Raw genomic sequence first — 18,326 nt, forward strand, 5'->3', positions numbered from 1 at the left:
GACAAAAATCGTGCACCTATGGATGAGGACAGTGGGTGGGGAGTGAGGGCAGGGGTGGGGTGGGAACTGGGAGGAGGGGAATTATGGGGGGAAAAAAGAGGAACAAATGTAATAATCTGAACAATAAAGATTTAATTAAAAAAAAAAAAAAGTTCTGTCCCATGCTCCAGTGCCTTTAATCAGAAAATAGTGTGGTATGGTGAGAAAAGTATGGCCAGACAGAGTTAGGTAACAGATAGAGTTAGGTTCAAATCCAGATTCCAGTACTCTTAGCTGAGTAAACTGGTTTCTTTTAAGAGAAGAAAACATCACTTTTCTCTCAGGGTGCTATGAAGCATTACATCAACATGTATAAGGCATCTAGCCCAATGGCTTGCACCTAGCAGGTACTCAATAAATGGCCACTGTTATTATTACTATCATTATTATTATCTTGGCAGGATGGCAAGGGCCATCATCACTAGCTGTGACCCCAGCCAACTCATCTCGAAGACTAGCAGACTTTCCCTGCTGCCCTAAGAATTATGAAAGAACACAGACTCCTCCAGTACAGTTCATTAACCAGGCTTCTCAGAAACCATCCTTCAGCTTTATCAGCCCTGCAGACTGATTCTTACCTCTCTCTATTCTCCAAAGGCATAGGCCTCTACTACAAAACCTAGAGTGGGGGGAGGGGAGGGAAAGGCCAACAACTGCATCCTAACCGTGGGAGGATGGCAAGCAGGTTTTCTGTCCGGGGAGGCCCATAAAAAGGCATTTCATTACACTGTGTGCTTCACAGAAACCTTGGGCAGAAGATATTGCTGATAAATGAAAATTGACCTGGGCTGCATCCATTTAGCACATCCTATGCCATGCTACGCCCTTGGATTGGAACTTCTGAAAGGCCCTTGACAAAAAAATCGACACTCTTGCTACACAGCAGCATTTCAGAAGGTTTCTGGCAAACAGCCCACTTGGCTGCTAGGAATTAAAGCAAAGACCTGCTGGCACCTGTGGTTATCACCCCCTCATGATGGGTTTGGGCAAAGTCATCACTAGCATTCATCTTCAGACCATCTTTTCAGAGCCCCATCTCTTCTGCCGACTTGTTCTACCAGTCTCCTCATGTCCGCTGCAGTCATGCCACTGGCACCAATCTAGGGCTCTTCAAAGGAGGACTTTTTTTCTCTTTTTTTGGTATTTTATTTATTTTTATTTTTTATTGAATTTATTAGGGTGACAATAAATTACACAGGTTTTAGGTGCACAATTCCACAACACATCATCTGTACACTGTATTGTGTGTTCACTCCAAGACAAGTCTCTTTCTGTCACTATTTATCGTCCCTATACCCCTCCTGACCCCATCCCCTGCCCATCCCTGGCAATCACTGTTGTCCTGTCCATGAGTTTTTTCTCTCTTTTTTTCTTTTTCGCTCAACCCCTCCACCAACACCCATCCAAACCCCCAACTCACTCACTCCCGTCAACAGCTAACAATCAGCTCTCTATCTGAGTCTGTCTCTATTTTGCTTCATTGGATTCCACACATGAATGAAATCATATGGTACCTATCTTTCTCTGACTGGTTTATTTCACTTAGTATAATGCTCTCTAGGTCCATCCATGCTATAAAAAAAGCTAAGATTTCCTTCTTTTTGATAGCCAAGTAGTATTCCTTTGTGTAAATGTACCACAGCTTTTTTATCCACTCATCTACTGATTGGCACTTGGACTGTTTCCATATCTTGGCTACTGTTAATAATGCTGCTATGAACAGAGGGATGCATATATTTTTTCTGATTGGTGTTTGGGGATTTTTAGTATATAATCCCAGAAGTGGATTGCTGGCTCAAATGGCAGTTCCATTTTTAATTTTTTGAGATAGCGCCATAGTGCTTTTCACAGTGGCTGCACATCTGTATTTCCACCAACAGTGTGCACAAGGGTTCCTTTTCTCCACATCTTTGCCAACACTTGTTTTTGGTGATTTATTTATGACAGCCATTCTGACAGGTGTGAGGTGATACTTCATTGTGATTTTAATTTGCATTTCTCTGATTAGTGACATTGAACATCTTTTACATATGTCTATTGGCTATCTGTATGTCCTCTTTGGAGAAGAGTCTATTCAGGTCCTTTGCCCATTTTTTAAAAAATGATTGTCACCTGTGCTTTATCCTCTTTATTTCAGACATGATATTTGCTATATTGCATAGATGCATTGTTTTGGTAGAAGCATTATTATTATTATTTGCTATTATTAATCCTCATCCGAGGATATTTTTTCCATTGATTTTTAGAGAGAGTGGAAGAGAGAGGGAAAGACAGAGAGAAATATTGATGTGTTTCACATCGATTGGTTGCCTCCTGCATGTGCCCAGGGCCCGGGCCGGAGCCTGCAACCACAGTGCGTGCCCTTGACTGGAATCGAACCTGAGCCCCTTTGGTCCGCAGGCTGATGCTCTATCCACTGAGCAAACTGGCTAGGGCTGCCCATTTTATAACTGGATTGTTTGAGTGGGGTTGTTTTTGTTGTTTTGAGTTTTATAAGTTCTTCATTAATTTTGGATATTAACCCCTTATCAGATATATCATTGGCAAATATATTCTCCTATTCAGTGAGTTTTCTTTTCATTTTGTTGATGCTTTCTTTTGCTATGCAAAACTTTTAGTTTGACAGACTTACAAGAAATTGTTAATTTTTTCTTTTGTTTCCCTTGCCTGAGGAGTTGTATCAGAAAGAAATATTGCTAAGAGCAAGTCTGAGATTTTACTGTTTGTTTTCAAAGGATACTTTAAGTGAACAATTGCTCTAGGCCTGCCTCTTCCTGGGTCCCTTTTATGTCACATATCTTTCCTTGAGATAATGTAAGGCTTGCGAGTCTAAAGGTGACCTTCCTTTTCCTACCATAATCCTTAAAGCTTTTGTTGCTATGGCTTGGTTCTGAATGACATCTGGGAGACATGGAGGGGTGAGAAAATACTTTCCCACTTCCCTACCCCTGGGTCCAGCAGGAGCAGAGCAACGAGACAAGAACTTGGAGTGCTACCACCTCCAAAACAACAAGACAGAAATTTTGTTTTTCCCGTTCCTCTCCGCCCCTCCTCCACACCCCCCACTCCATGAAGGTAGCAAAAAACACATTTAGTCAGGGCCTTGGGTTTCTGGCACTTTCTCCTCTGGGACCTCTGCCTGAGCCATATGAAACTTCTGCCCCTGGCACTGCTGTTTAAAAGCTGCATCCATAAGCATGGAATAAATGGTGCCTTCCCTGGATCCTAGGGAGTTCCTCTCTGAGGCCTAACACTGAGAGTTCCTCTCACAGAATTCTCTTTCCTCATCAGTTTTGGTCCCCAATTAAACATGCTCTAGTCATTTAGGAACTGTGGCCACTGTGGTGTGTACACTACTCAAGTGCAGCCTCTGGGATCATCTGAATCCTGAAGAGATTCTAGTTCCACCAAAGGGCCTTAGAAAACTCAAAGAATTCTTTCTAAAGGTGCTTAAGAAAGTGCTATAAAACCAGTTATTTGGAAAGGCCATGCACTTGACTCAGGACTCTACATTCTCTGAAAAGGAAAGAGCTTCAGAATGAAGAAGGCTGGAGGAATGACGTCCAGCCATCCTAGCTCTTGTCTGACAGATTACTTTGGAGAGCCCCTGCTGCCCGTGCTCCCCACCCCTCATCCCACAAGAGCACTCACGTTGTAGGCAGTCAGCGTTGAGCAGGTCCTGGCACTTCTCATGGCACTTGACTCCACACTCGCTGCAGCGCATGCCCTGCCGGGCAATGCCCCAGAGCAGGCCTTCGCACTCGTAGCAGTAAGTCGGGGTAGTGGCAGTCCAGACCTCAAAGTTGTGGGGTGTGGTGCACGAGATGGGGTAGATTAAGGCCTGCAGGGTTTTCTTATACACATGGGATTTCTGAAAGATATATACCATTACCCACCAGTGACTTTAGGTCTCTGCTGGGAGATACCAGAATGAGACCTTGTAGGGCAATCAAGACCATGGTTTCCCCTCTGGTAGTAGAAAAGATGCTCTAGAATGACGCAGTGCATAGTCCAGCCTGGCAGAAAGAAGCCCCCATATGTTGTGTGCTCCAGGTCATGAAAGACAGGTCTGACCTGAATACTGATTCTGAGCCTTGCCCCAGCATTCAAAGTTTCTTGGGAAACATAGGATTCTAGACCCACTATAATACCCCGAGTTCAGTGGTCCGTACTCCCACATGAGACTTGGGCTTACCCCTGGTCTGGTCTCTCGCCTTTCCTAGTGTGGAAGTCTGAGACCCAGTGCTATCTATCTGTTCCATTAACGATGTATGCCCTACACTGTTGAGTTCTCAATTCGTATGGCTACAGAGGTGATCACCAGTGGATGGCTAGATCGTTAGGCCAGTGGATTCATGAAAGCCCAGGGGTTACTTACCAGCTCTTCATCCTTGAAAGAGGTACGGGTAGCCATTGCAGAAGTAATCCCTGCCTTCCGGGACTGGACCAACGACTGTAAGGGAAGACCTATTGTCAGTCCTGGCTACCACCAAGGACTGGCAAAGTCCTGGGAAGGGAGTTTCAGTGATCAAAGCAAACTGACTATAACTTACTGCCTTCTATTTTTACCCATGGGTAATAGATAACAGCATCCCAGGTTAAGATCCAAAACCCAAGGCCCTCAGAGGACTGTTCTAACAATATTAGAAAAGCACTTCTCTCAGGGTATCTATCATCCAAAGGTATCTTACCCCTTGTTTATAGAAAGGCCAAGAAAAATGAAAAGTTTAGAATTACAGTAGGAAGTAGGTCATTAAGAATAGAATAAACACACAACTCTGTCAGAGTTACATTCAAGAGCCATCCCTGAGAACGATTCCATGCTATCACCTATCCCCTGGTACCACATCATGCCACACAACCCCAGGTGGCTTTAGATGTCAGCAGCTCAAATGAGCAGGGAACTACGAAAGTAAACGGGGCAATGTACCCTCAGCCAAATCAAGCAGTGCAAGGGGGTAAGTATGAGAACTAGGGCTGCACCCTGCTAGCCTGTCTCTTGTATAGAGGGGCCTCATGTATGCCAGGCCCAAGCATTAGGGGCAGCCCATGAAGAGACACATGGTTTCCCTAACATAGTGGACATTGGGCAGACAGAATAAAAATATTAGTCTAAGTAGGAAGAACAGTTAGGAGGGGCCGGGTGGTTTGAAATATAGATTCTTAATAGTGGTTAGAAAGGGGCTCTGGAGACACTCACCATTGCCTGTGCAGAGGAAAGCAGAAAAAGGAACAACATGATGTTAAAGCTACCCCAAGGGCATTAAAAAAATAAAAAATAAAACACCTTCAGAGGCAACTGAGAGGTTCTTCCCTATAGTCCAATGTAGGAAACACATTCCAAAACTCTCTGCCTCTATCCAATGGAATTGTCTTCAATTCAACAGGTAGCCTGGGTGTAAGGCCGAGCTTCTATTAGACGAGTTATGCCAGAAAGTGAAATATAGAAAAGGTTAAAAGATGGAGGAGGGAAAATAAGAACTGAATGAGACGCTGCTATCCAAACAGTTAAGCAAAGAGGAGGTGGTGGGCAAGAGGGAGTAGAGAATGAGAAAACATAGGTAGAAAAGAAAGAAAGAAGAGAAAAAAGGGGGGACAGAAGACAATGAAAGACTGTAATAAAGAAGAGATAGCATCAGAACATATCTTCATCCAACCAGCTTGATGAAGAGTTGTTGGGAGAAGAGGTGCATTTGAAAGGAAGAAAAAAAGAAACAAGAAGATACACAATAGTAGGAAAGAAAAAATGATTAAGAAAAAATGGCAGAGGATAGCTCCATGCAGCCAACTAAAGAAAAAGAAACTCGTGGGTGGAAAAACAGCAGAGAATGGAGGAGAAATGAGAAAAGAGGTGGACAGAAAAACAGACTGAACAGGGAGAGGAAAAGAGGAGCAGAAATGGTAATAAGAAAAAGGGTAAAGTCTTACTGAACATCTAGTTTCAGAGCTTTGGGAGAGCCTGTGCTCCACTCTATCCCCACTATCCACTCCGTTACGGAAAATTCCTTGAGCTAATCCTGCCTCAGGACGTACAACCCAAAGTGAGAATTTCTGATCATCCCGGAGGTCCTGAGATCAGCTTTAACGCCTAAGCCCATTTCAATTCAATTCTACACATTGTTATCATTACCTCTCAGTGACAGACACTAAGAAGAACTAGGGGCACAGAGATAGCCTAGAAAGCCTATGTCTTGGGAGGAGACTGCCACTTGACCTCCAAGAAGTTGTACCAGCCATGCTCATCACAGGCCAAGCTCAATGATCTAGGTCAGAGCTAGAGGCAGTTTCCATTCTAAGTCATCAAAAAAGGCTATAGAGATACCTAGAAGAACTAGATACCTAGAATATAACCACAGAGCCCAGCTTTGAGGGCCTAAGCCTTAAATGTTCCAGGTGGGAGCTTGAGCTCATGAAGAAACTCGGGTTCTATAGGGAGTGAGGTAAAACAAAGTCTCACTGAAGCCATCTCTAAGTCTCAGTAAGTCTTTAAATGATTGGTCTTCTGCCAGGCTGGTGTGGCTCAGTGGATGTGTCGACCCATGAACCAGCAGATCATGGTTCAATTCCTGGTCAGGGCACCTGCCCAGGTTATGGGCTCGATCCCCAGTAGGGGACATGCAGGAGATAGCCAATAGATGATTTTCTCTTATCATTGATTTTTCTATCTCTCTCTCCCTCTCCCTTCCTCTCTCTGAAATTAATAAAAATTAAAAAAAATAAAATGATTGCTCTTCAGACCAATACTTGTCACTAAATGGACCACTACCAGTTTTGATAGTTTGCCAAGGTCCAATGGCGGCTACCACGAGGATACAGCCTAAGCCTGCACAAGAGTTTCACTCACCAGATCGCTGACAAGTGGCAGTGTCTTTTTTCTGCGTAGATCTGGCATGCTGTCAATGCCATAGAGCCCTCCTGCTGGCCTGAGGAGGGAAGAAAATATGTCAGAACCTTTAGTCCTGTCCATTTTCCTTGCTCACCTTTTCCCCGGAGGAAGATGTGCTTTCAAGGGGGGTAAGGAAGACAGGAAGTGAGGGAAATAAAGCCATGGGATGATGAGCAATGGAATCTGCTCTCAGAGTGCACCTACCTGTCTCCTTCTATGGTTTTAGCCAAGGACCTAGAGATCTTTTATCCCATAGTGACAGGCAACTCTGTTTATCTGAAGGACCTTATGCTCCATAAGGCAAGGTGGGAATTGATGGTTAAGAGGGCTCTTCTCTACACTCAGGCCAGAGACACTGCTCCCCCAAAATAAGCCTTTCTTGGCCTGTGCTAGAACAGAGCCCATAGGAATAGCTCTACAGAAGAGCTGCTGCCTAGGTGAGCAAGACTACCAAATAATGACATGTACAAGGAGATCGTCTCCATCCTGAGGAAAAAGGGTCTCCATGGAAAAAGAAGCCCACATCATAAAGTGGAGGCAGGGGAGGTGGGATGGAGACTTCTAAAAGACCATTTAGGAAGGAAACAAGAAAAGAACTCAGAGTGTCTGGTCTATCCCTATGGACACATCAACAGGGACCAAGAAAAAATTATAGCTGGAGATTTCTAAAATTTTTATATTTTTTCTACGTTTATTAACTTTATTGTTCTTTGTCTGTTCTTCCAGAGCAATATCCAACAAAAATACAAAGAATCTCCCCCAAAGAACACCATTTTCACATTGAGATAAGCCAGATTTTATGTCAAACTCTTCTACTAACTCTTTCCATGTCCTCTGCCAAAATTCCTTCCTCTTTTGGGGTCTTGGTGTCACTTCTATAACATGAGGGGGATGAACTACAGTATTTCACTGACCTTTTGGAAGCTGCCATTCTTAGTCTCAATGAAAAGAACTCATGCACTTGGTTTTAATGAGAACAATGAGGTGGGATGTGGGGTGGCTGGGTTGTACACAACAGCTAGTCTGAAAAGAGGTATATCTCAGAAGAATAAGAAGGTACCGCCGGCAATATAGGCCAAAAAAAATTTTTTTTTAAATGGAGCCACAATTTGGGTCAAAGCCAGGAGTTGGAACAGGCAACCTGATATGTTGATTTCTAATAAAGTCGCTTCTTGAGAACAGGCAGTGAATTTTGTTTTCAATGAGACTACCAGACCCAGGGAAGTTCTAAACTTGTGGCAGCTTCCAAGGACTGAGCTGAAGGAAGGAAAGACAACAATAGGGAGGCATTTAGAAAATCATTGCATGGCTCCCTTTAAAAATAGCTTGGATATGTTCCATTGGCATGCATGTATTTTACAATTATTAGAGGGAAAAAGCTAAAGCCCTGAAGAAGGGCTGTTGAAGAAACAACTAGTGCCATGAGTTTGTGGCTAATTCTAAAAACTATAATATATACCATTTAAGACATGAAGTTTTTTGCAACATAGATGAGCTTTTGACGAAGAAGGGTGGTTCATTCACATGATTAACTCTTGATTTAAAAGACAAATCACAAGGAAAAGGAGCACATAAAAATGTAATAGATAAAATTATGATCTGATCCTTTTTCTCCTCTGGTCATGAGGGAGAGGAGGCAGCCACTGAGAATTCTAATGTCAGAAGGTCTATGTGGGAGAGAAGAAAGATCCTGACAAATAATTAATTGGCAGTACATGTGGGGGAAGTGGAGGTAGAGAAGCACTTAAATTATTTTCTCTCTTAAGGACAAGCAGCAGTTGAGCAGTTTAAAATGACTCTCTGCTGCAGTCACATGGGTCTGAAACTCCCAGATAAGAAGCACAGACAAACACATAGAGCTCACAAGGGATGCTACTTATGTCTTGACTAGAGTGAAATGGAACAAGTAGGTGACTCACAACAGCTAAAGCAGGACAGAGCCTAGGGAGAAATCTAATCAGCTATTGCTATCTTCTACCTAGAGTAATCACCCCTATGCAATGGATCAGAAATTCCACAGGCAAGAATGGGGGAGCCCTCAAGCCCCCTCCCCTGCTCCAGGGAACCACTTGGCAAAGCTCTCTCTTCTTCTGCCTCTAAGTAATCAGTTTGTAGAGTTCTCTCCTCTGACCCAGAGAACCAATCAATCCCTACAGTGGAACATCTTCCTTCCCTAGGATCAAGCGTATGAAGTTGTTTCTCCTACTTCCCAGGGGAAAAGCTAAAAGCAGCACTAGGGTCTATTCAAGATCCACAGAAACCTTGCAAGAATCACTTACCCTTCTGGGAGCCACTGGGGCAAAGAGGAGTCGCCATCATCTGGAATCTTTAAAAACAGATAGAAAAAAGTTAGATCCTAGGAAAAAAAGGAGACGGCCATCTTTCGTTGGTAAGGCAGTGAGCAGTAAAGGAGGAAGCTCAGAGGAGTGTAGGTCACATACACCATGTGGTGACATAGCTAGCCTGATGTCTAGGCCAATGCCCTGATGAGCCAAAGGCAACAAGCAGGCTGCTGAAATGAGCAGTACTTCATCTCCCCTCTCCCAAATGAATAGGAAGGATACAAGGCCAAGCTCATTGAAATCTTTGGGCTAAAGTCTACTGGGACTGTGAGAGCTGCCAGAATTTATATGCCCCCACACACAACCCATTAGTATATGTAACAGTAACCAAAGCTGGGAAAAGGATCCATTTAGGCTTCTAGGCCTCACTGAGGCAAAAAGACAACTTCATATAGAATCTGGTCTTCTTCCACTATATTCCTAAATTCCTTTGGCTGCCACAGTCAACCTGGTCTTTCTAAATTCCTCTCATCTTGTGACTTGACTTGGCTTAGGTTCCTTGAAGCCGGAACTCATTGGCACTGAGTTCACTCAACATTTGATAAGTTCTACATTACCAGAGTATCCAAGACAGGTTAGACACTTGGATTATCACTTGGTAAATTTTATGAGTTCTGTAATGAGAAGTTGAACATTGAGGTACCAAATAATTCAAGGACGAAACAGGTTGGAAACAATTTTTAAAGTTTTCTGCACCAAAATACCCAAAGCAAATCCTTCAGGCAGTGTACAGAGTTCCAAAGCTGCCAGGGCTCTCCTGAGAACCAATGGCAAATACTGTTTAGGCTCAAAGGACCCAGCGCGAGTAGGTCTGGGGCTTCCTGCCCTACCTTGTTCCCCTCCACCACCACCAACTTCCCTGCCACCTCAGACCTGGGCTCTCACTAACTATCCCGGAGCACATGAGCTCCAGTACAAGGGAGGCACAAGTAAGTTGCTCTGGACAGGGGGTGAAGTTTTGGGAGTGCTAAAGATGTGAGAAGTTATAGATTGAATGAGGCAAGACAAAGTAGAAAAGGGAGAGGTATGACAGATTAATGGATAATATAAAAGCTGGCAAGAACTACCTTAGGTCAGCTCAAAATGAACTTTGGATTTAGGACTCTTCTCAGGTTGTCTGTGCCCTAATCAAGCCTATCTGCCTCCTGCCCTGGCCTGTCCCAAAAGGCAGCCAGAAGTGGCTGAAGCAAGTCTCCTAAGGTTGTTTTGTGAATGATGGCCATCCCTAAGTCCCCAGGTCCTACCAACCAGAACTTCTATTCCCTTTGAAAAACAATTGCTGTACTGAGCAGATTTTTATGTCCTACCTAGAATTAAATGCTTGCCAGAAAGCACTGGGCTTAAGGAAACAAAGTCACAAAGAGTCTTTGGGAGCCAGGGTTCACTGGCTCAGATCATGCACATTTCCTGTGCTTAGGGATACAGTGGGTCTGCAGAAGCCTGCAGACACAGCAAACAGCATGCGCACACAGGGCACTGAAGGAGGGCCAGGGGAGAGAAAGGAGATCTAGACAAAGGACCTACAGGAGGTACATTCGTAGATACAGCTTGTGCCAGAGGGAAACAAGGTGAGCGTGGGTCCTGCTCTGTAGAGGGCTATAGCACCTGTGCGCACACCCTTTTGGGGAGGATTCAGTGTTCACTAGGGCCCAAATCATAGACAAAGCAAACCCTCTCAGTCTTCCAGAACCAGTGCTTGCAGGCACAGAGCATCAGTGTAGTCTGCATTCACATGGCATAAGGGAGCCACATCACAGGTCTATGGAAGCTTGTGCTCACAAGAGGCCAGGAAATCTGCTCAGAAGCACATTCACACTTAGGGCCACAGGCAAGAGGAACAAAATGCCTGCAGCAACACCTGTTCGCAATACAAAGCGTGTACGCATGCTGGGCTCAGAGAGGGTTTACAGCATATGCCAGGCACAGCAACAAGTAGAAAATGGACACACAAAGTAGGAGAGGAGGAGGGCGATCAGTGTCTGGGGGAGTCAAACTGAGTACAAATATAAGCACACACATGCCACGTTGAATGTGCACCATGCTGGCACACAGATTCTCACACCGTGCTCCAGGGATGTCTGCAGGAGCACACACAAGCACGGAGCATGCACACACACTGCTTTTAGGAAAAACACACGCACTGCTTTTAGGGAAAACAGACTATCTGCCCAGCCAAAGCTCAGAGGCACAGGTCATGTGCACTCGGCACACACACACAAACACCCCGTGCCAGGAGAGAGGGGTAGAGAATAGACAACAAAAAGGCCCCAAAAGGCCAGACACACAACCTGAAGGGCTCCTCGCTTTCCTTCTGCAAGGAGAGAAAGAGCAGAAAAAAAGGGCAGAGCGGTTAGTAGGTTCAGTCCTATAGCAGGGAACCCAAAGAAAATGCCAGCAAACCTCAAGGGACATGGAGGAGAGGGAGAGGTGCTCTGAACTGGGAAGTTCACAAAGCCCAGCTCCCAGAATCTTATATTGCTGGCCCCTGCTTTTATAATGTAGGACATACCAGGTTTGGCTACTTAAACCAAAGGACAAAGTCTGCCTGGGGATTCTAGTCACCTTTTGCCCTTTCCAAAGTAGCCTGCATGCAGGATGAGGGCCACCAGGGTCACCAGACCAGCTCTGTTACCAAGGGCCACTCCAACAGGCCACCTGAGCTCCCTGAGCACAGACTGAGTTTGTTCCTTCCTCAGAAGGTATATGAGCTCACTCTGGATCTGGGCAAGTCCTCAAACCCCAAAGGCTGGTGGCTGAGCCCTTTCCATTTTAAAGCAGAGCTGGCCAAGCATTTGCCCAGCAAGCCCTAGCCTATTTTCTCAGAATCTAAGGTAAGCTAGGCCATGTTAGGGCCTGGAGTTAAGGCCAGGACCAGGATGCTCAACGGCTATAGACTGGGGTTATCTACTGACCACTGCCCTAACGAAAGTCACCATGATCTGGATGATAAAACTATGACTTCAATCTCAGGTCTGATTATTTATCAAATATAGAACAATATTCCAAAGGGAATGAATGCTTCCAGAAGGACCCAAGTAAGCCACAATAGAGGAAGTATAAAGTTCAGAGGTAATTCTTCAGAGACTACATTGACTTCTAGGCCACACATAGACTTTCTTCTCTACAGAAAGTCCAACCACCTGGGCCCATTAGCTCCCCTCTACTTTCTTTTCCCTTCCCTTTAAAGACTCATTGGTGTTACATAACAAATAGAAGGGAGAATCATAGAAACTAATAAATACGTTCCCATTTCAAGCCATTCTGATGACCAAATGGGTCATGTCACTGACAGAAGAATCAACTCAGGAACTGGAATCCTCCAAAACAGTGCAGCTACAGGAAAGTGGGTGAGATGAAAAAGACACTTCCTGGATTGGGGGCGGGGGAACACGTCTTCTCTATATCTATTCCCACCTCTAAGAAAGCACTACATTGCTGTTTCCTTTGTGTGTGTGTGTGTGTGTGTGTGTGTGTGTGTGTGTGGTGGGTTTTTTTTAGCACTCTGTTGTTCCCTTTGAAAAGACAATTAGTCAAGGAACACTTTAATTGACCATGTGACTCAAATTGGAAAGGTTTCTGTCCTCCTCCACTATCTTAAATATATTTTACCATGTCAAAGTTACTTTGTGTCCTTTGGTTCTTCCCAGAGTTCCCCAGTATGCTTAAAGAATAAAATCCAATCTGCTGACAAGGCCATCAAGGCTCCCCCTGATCTGTCCTCTCACATCTACTGGGTAGACCCAGACTTAATTCTTAAGACTTAGCTCAAATGTTAAATGCCTCTGTAAGTTTCTTTATCTGCCTTTCCATCATGTGCCCTTGGTACCCACACTTTTATATGCACACTTCTATAGCAGTATGTTGCTAGTACTGCTTCATTGTTAATTATCTGTATAAATGTCTCCCTAACCTGTTAATTTCTTGAAAGCAAGAATTTTATATATATGCTAGAGGCCCGGTGCACAAAAATTTGTGCTCTCGGGGGAAGGGGGGGTCCCTTAGACCAGCCTGTGCCCTCTCGCAGTCTGGGACCCCTCGGGAGATAACGACCTGCTAGCTTAGGCCTGCTTCTGGGTGGCAGAGGGCAGGCCAAATCCCTAGGTGCAGCCCCTGGTCGGGCTCAGAGCAGGGCAGATTGGGAGGTTGTGATGCCACCCTCAGTCATGCTCAGGGTAAGGCCGATTGGGGGGTGAGGCACCGCCCCGTCACACTCAAGGCAGGGTCGATGGGGAGGTTGCGGTGCCACTCCCTGTCACGCACAGAGCAGGGCCCAGCAGTGGGTGGAGGAGCTCCCCGCTGTCACTCAGAGAGTAGGGCTGATAGGGGAGTTGGGGCACCGCCCTCTATCACCCACAGAGCAGGGCTGATCAGGTGGTTGGGGCACCGCCACTCTCATACTCAGGGCAGGGCCAATGGGGAGGTTATGGCTCTACCCCGTCACACACAGAGCAGGGCCCGTGGGGTGGGGGGGTTGGGGCCCTGCCCCCTGTCACACACAGAGCTGCAGGGAGATCAGGGGGTTTGGGCGCTGCCCCCTGTCACGCTGATCCCGGTGCCAGGAGGCCTCACGGCTCCGCTGATCCTGGTGCTGGGAGGCATATTACCCTTTTACTATATAGGGTAGAGGCCTGGTGCAAGGGTGGGGGCCAGCTGGTTTGCCCTGACGGGTGTCCTGGATCAGGGTGGGGGTCCCCACTGAGGTGCCTGGCCAGTCTGGGTGAGGGGCTGAGGGCTGTTTTCAGGCTGGGGGTGACTGAAGCTCCCAACCGCTCCTTTTTTCCTTTTTTTTTAAATTCTGGGCCAGCTTTAGCTTGAGGCTTGGCTCCAGCTCTTAGGCCTCCGCTGCTGAAAGTAGGTTTCTGGCATTTGCATACAATGTTGTGATCCTGCTGGCTGAAGTCCAGAGGGATTTGTTACATAGTTTCTTAAACTGCAGGCTCAGAGGCCTGCAGCCGCAGGCGGGGGACATTGGTTTCCTCCGTCACTGAGGCAAGCAAGCCTCATGTTAGTTTCAAGCTGCCTGGCTGCCGGCCGCCATCTTGGCTGTCAGTTAATTTGCATATCTCGCTGATTAGCCAATGGGAAGGGTAGTGGTCATACGCCAATTACCATGTTTCTCTTTTATTAGAGTAGATATATCTTAACTTCCTTGTACTTGGGATCCAAAAGACTTGAGGCACTGATTTATTTAAGCCTGCATTTCCTAATCTGTAAAACGTAGATAAGAACAGCTACCTCCAGGGTTATTGCAGGGATTCCTTTCTTCAACAAATACTTACTGAGAACATATTGCACGCTAGGCACCAGCAATGCCGCAGTGAATGAAACAAACTCCCTGATCTTGAGAAGTTCTACTCTAATAGGAGGAGCAGACAATTAATAATGGTGGTGAAGATGACGATAATAGCTAACACTATGTGAACATATTATGTAACTGGCATTTTATTTAAATAATTTCATTTATTTCTCATAACAACTCTCCTGGGTAAATACTATTAGTATCTCAACATTTTTGTTAAACTGAAGATCCGAGGGATTAAAAAACTTGCTTAAAGTCACAGCAAGTGGCAAAGCCAAATTCAAACCAGGCATTCTGGTTCCATATCATGTGTGATAGGGGCTCTGCTAAAAACTGCAAAGAGGCAAAGATAATGTCCCCTGTGATCATGTTACAGTTGCTATTAAAATTTCATAAAAGGTTATAGGAAGGCCTCGTTGATAAAATGACATCTAAGCAGAGACCTGAAAGAAATGAGTATAGAAGCTATTCAGAATTCTAGGAGGAAATTATTCCAGTCAGAGAACATGCAGTAAATGCAAAGCCTGAGGTTCAAGCATAATTGGTGCGAAGCAAGTATGCAAGAATGCCAGTTCCAATAGGGCTCTATAGGCCCTTATAAACACTGTGTCTTTCATTCCGAGTGAGACAGAAAAATCATTGGAAGGCTGTGAGCAGAGAAGTGATATGATCTGACTCATTACTCTGCTGTGGGGAGAACAGACTGTAGAAGAATAAGGGTAGGAGTAGGGAGACCAGTTAGACTACGCAATCATCTATTCTAGATCAAAGAAAATGGTGGCTTAGACAAGGATGACAGTGATAAAGACAGAAATGTGGTAAAATTCAGGATTTTAAAAAAAAGATAAAGCAGGCAGAATTTATTAATTGATTGTATGTCAGTTGTGAGAGAAAAGAAGTCATAAATGACTCTGGATTTGGGCACAAGCAGCTGCAGAGATGGAGCTGCCATTTACTGTTAAGGACAAGTACAAAAAAGCAGATTTGGTAGGACTTGAGGAGCAGGAGTTTGATTTGGGTTATGTCAAATATGTAATGCCTATCTACATCCAAATGGGATATTAAGTAGATGTGGAATCTGGTGTTCATGAAGATTCTGGGCCAGATATATAAATCTGGAAATGCTTATGAAACTCATAAGATTGGAAGTGATTACCTAGGAAACAAGTATCAATTTTTTTAAAAGTAGTGAGGACTGAATACTACAAGGTTGGGAAGATGAGGAGGAACAGTCAATAATGATGGGGGGAAACCAAGACTGAGAACAATGTTCTGAAAGTCAAGTGAAGGAAGTGTTTCCAAAAGAAGAAATTGAGGCATAAGGATAGTCAATGGAACAGAATTGGAATCCAGGAATAAACTCTTACATTTATGGTCAATTGATTTTTGACCAGGGTACCAAGACCATTCAATGGGGGAAAGAACAGTCTTTTCCAGAAAATGGGGCTGAGATAACTAGATATCCACATGCAAACAAGTGAAGTTGCACCCCTATTCACACAATCTACAAAAATTAACTCAAATTGGATCATATACACTTAAATGTAAGAGCTAACACTATAAAACCTTTAGAAAAAACATAAGAGTAAATCTCTATGACCTTGTATTAGACAATGGTTTCTTAGCTATGAAACCAAAAGCAGAATCAATATAAGAAAAAAACAGATAAATTGAACTCCATCAAAACTTCACTTAAAACTTTTGCACTCTACTTCATTATAATGGTTATTACAAAAACCAAACAAACCAAAAACCCAACACTCCAGCAGGGAGTAACAAATGTTGTCAAGGATATGGATCAAGTGGAACCTTTGTGCACTGTTGGTGGGAATGTAAGATGGTACGCCCACTGGAAAACAATATGACCATGCCTCAAAAAATCAATTACTATATGATTCAGCAATTCATTTCTGGGTGTATACCCAAATAAATGAAAGCAAGAACTCAAACAAATATGTGCACACTCATATTCATAGCAGCATTACTCACAATAGCCAAAAGATGGAAGTAACTCAAGTGCCCATCAATAAATTAATGGATAAACAAAATGTGGTGTATGTACATACAATAAAATACCATTCAGAAAGGAAATAGAGTACATTTTGCTAGGTTGATATGATGAACACAGCACCTTAGGATAGAAGGAAGCATGTATAAGTGAATATACTGAGAACAGAAAGTACAAGGCAAATTTGAACGACAGCAAAGTTTCCTTTAGGGTGGAGTAGAGTGGGACTATGGGAGATGCAAACTAGAGACCAGTTGTAGTGGTCTGGAATGCTAAGAGAAGGAATTTAGACTTTTTGGTAAACTCTAAGGAGCAGCCCTAGGATATTTGAAAGTGACATGATTTAAAATTTTTATTTTTAATTTAATTTTATGACTTGATATTACAACTACTGGACTCAAACTCTAAAAGAATATTAAAAGATATTAATGAAGAATTTTCTCATCCCATTAGTTTTTCACCTAATACCTTTTCCCACAGGAAATTGTGCATCAGTTTTTTTTTGTATCTTTGTTACATATTCTATACATATACAAACAGACACTATGGGTTTGGATGTGTATTCTTTCCCACTCCTATTTATACAACTTTGGACATCTTAGACATACTGTTCTGTACCTTGTTTTAATCACATGTCAACTTATCTTAGACATCTTTCTATTTCAGTAAAAAGCTACCTTATTCTTTTTATAGCTACACAGTACTGTATCCCCTTGCTTGGACATGCCAATAAGTTATTTAACCAGTCTTTCTTAATGAGCAGTTTTAGGTTGTGTTCAATCTTTGCTATTAAAAACAATGCTTCAAAAACAACCTAGAACATACGTCCCTTTCACAGGTGAAAATATACCTGCAGGGTATATTCCTGGAAATGATATTGGGGCTCAAAGGGTACATACAATTCTGATAAATTTCCAACTGCCTTCCTTGGGTTATACCAATTTACACTCCCATCCCACGAGCAATGTGTGAGTACCTATTCCCTTGCACCTTTGCCAACACAATATGTTTCATAATTTTAATTTTGCTTTAGAAAGATTAATCAGGTTATATGCATAAAAGGACAACTCCATTTATATTTAAAACTGGATGAATGCAGTGTATGCTCTTTGGGTAAATTTAAATTTGACTGGGAGAAGTAATTTTAAAGCTACGTATCTCCATACTGCCTAGAAAAAGTTCTCGTATTCCTTGTAGTCAAAACCATTCCATTCTCTGGTTCTTAGGTGAGCAGCCTTTAGGTGGAGATGGAAGAATGGAAACACGACCTGGGGAGGGCACAGTCAGGCCCTTAGGTAGGGTCAGCACTCTGAACAGTTTCTGGACAGCTCCAAGTTGTAAATAAGGTTCTATGTTGTCAAGTCCAGAACCAGGAAGGAGGCAGGTGGGGATAGCGGAAATTCCCAGAGTGGCCTATGAAGTGCAGAAGCCCCATCAGCTGCTGGGGAAATGGCAATCTTATCTCAGCAAGAAATAAGAATAATTTTTAAATGCAACGTAGCATTGTGTTAGCCCCTCTAGTGCCTGTGAGTCAATATGCCTCATCCCCCCATTCCTGCCTCTTACTCTGCAACTACTTCACTCTGGAATATCCTAAAAGTTCTACAGCTGCAAACTGATTCTGCCCAAATGTTCCTCCCTCTTTTGAAAAGGTACTTTCTAAAGACACACACACACACACACACACACACACACACACACACACACACACACACACACACACACCATTGCTATATAGGAAGTTCCATAGGG

General features: G+C 43.8%; 1 protein-coding gene across 13 annotated transcripts in view; it reads right to left on the reverse strand.

Moving 5' to 3' along the window:
• Positions 1-18,326, reverse strand: part of UNC13B (unc-13 homolog B (C. elegans)) — a 149,226-nt gene that overhangs the window by 28,502 nt on the left and 102,398 nt on the right. For 6 of the 13 annotated variants that reach the window (XM_015560543.1, XM_015560544.1, XM_006758520.2 and 3 more), the window contains exons 2-7: positions 11,556-11,578; positions 9,205-9,251; positions 6,884-6,962; positions 5,240-5,245; positions 4,418-4,492; positions 3,691-3,910 (exon numbers count right to left, since the gene is read on the reverse strand). In XM_015560543.1, coding sequence (XP_015416029.1) covers positions 3,691-3,910; positions 4,418-4,492; positions 5,240-5,245; positions 6,884-6,962; positions 9,205-9,251; positions 11,556-11,578 — 450 coding nt within the window. The remainder of the gene's footprint in view (positions 1-3,690; positions 3,911-4,417; positions 4,493-5,239; positions 5,246-6,883; positions 6,963-9,204; positions 9,252-11,555; positions 11,579-18,326) is intronic. The other 7 variants (XM_015560546.1, XM_006758526.2, XM_006758525.2 and 4 more) reach the window with 3 other exon arrangements.

This window comes from Myotis davidii, unplaced genomic scaffold, assembly GCF_000327345.1.
Source record: "Myotis davidii unplaced genomic scaffold, ASM32734v1 scaffold534, whole genome shotgun sequence".
NCBI classification, from domain to species: domain Eukaryota; kingdom Metazoa; phylum Chordata; class Mammalia; order Chiroptera; family Vespertilionidae; genus Myotis; species Myotis davidii.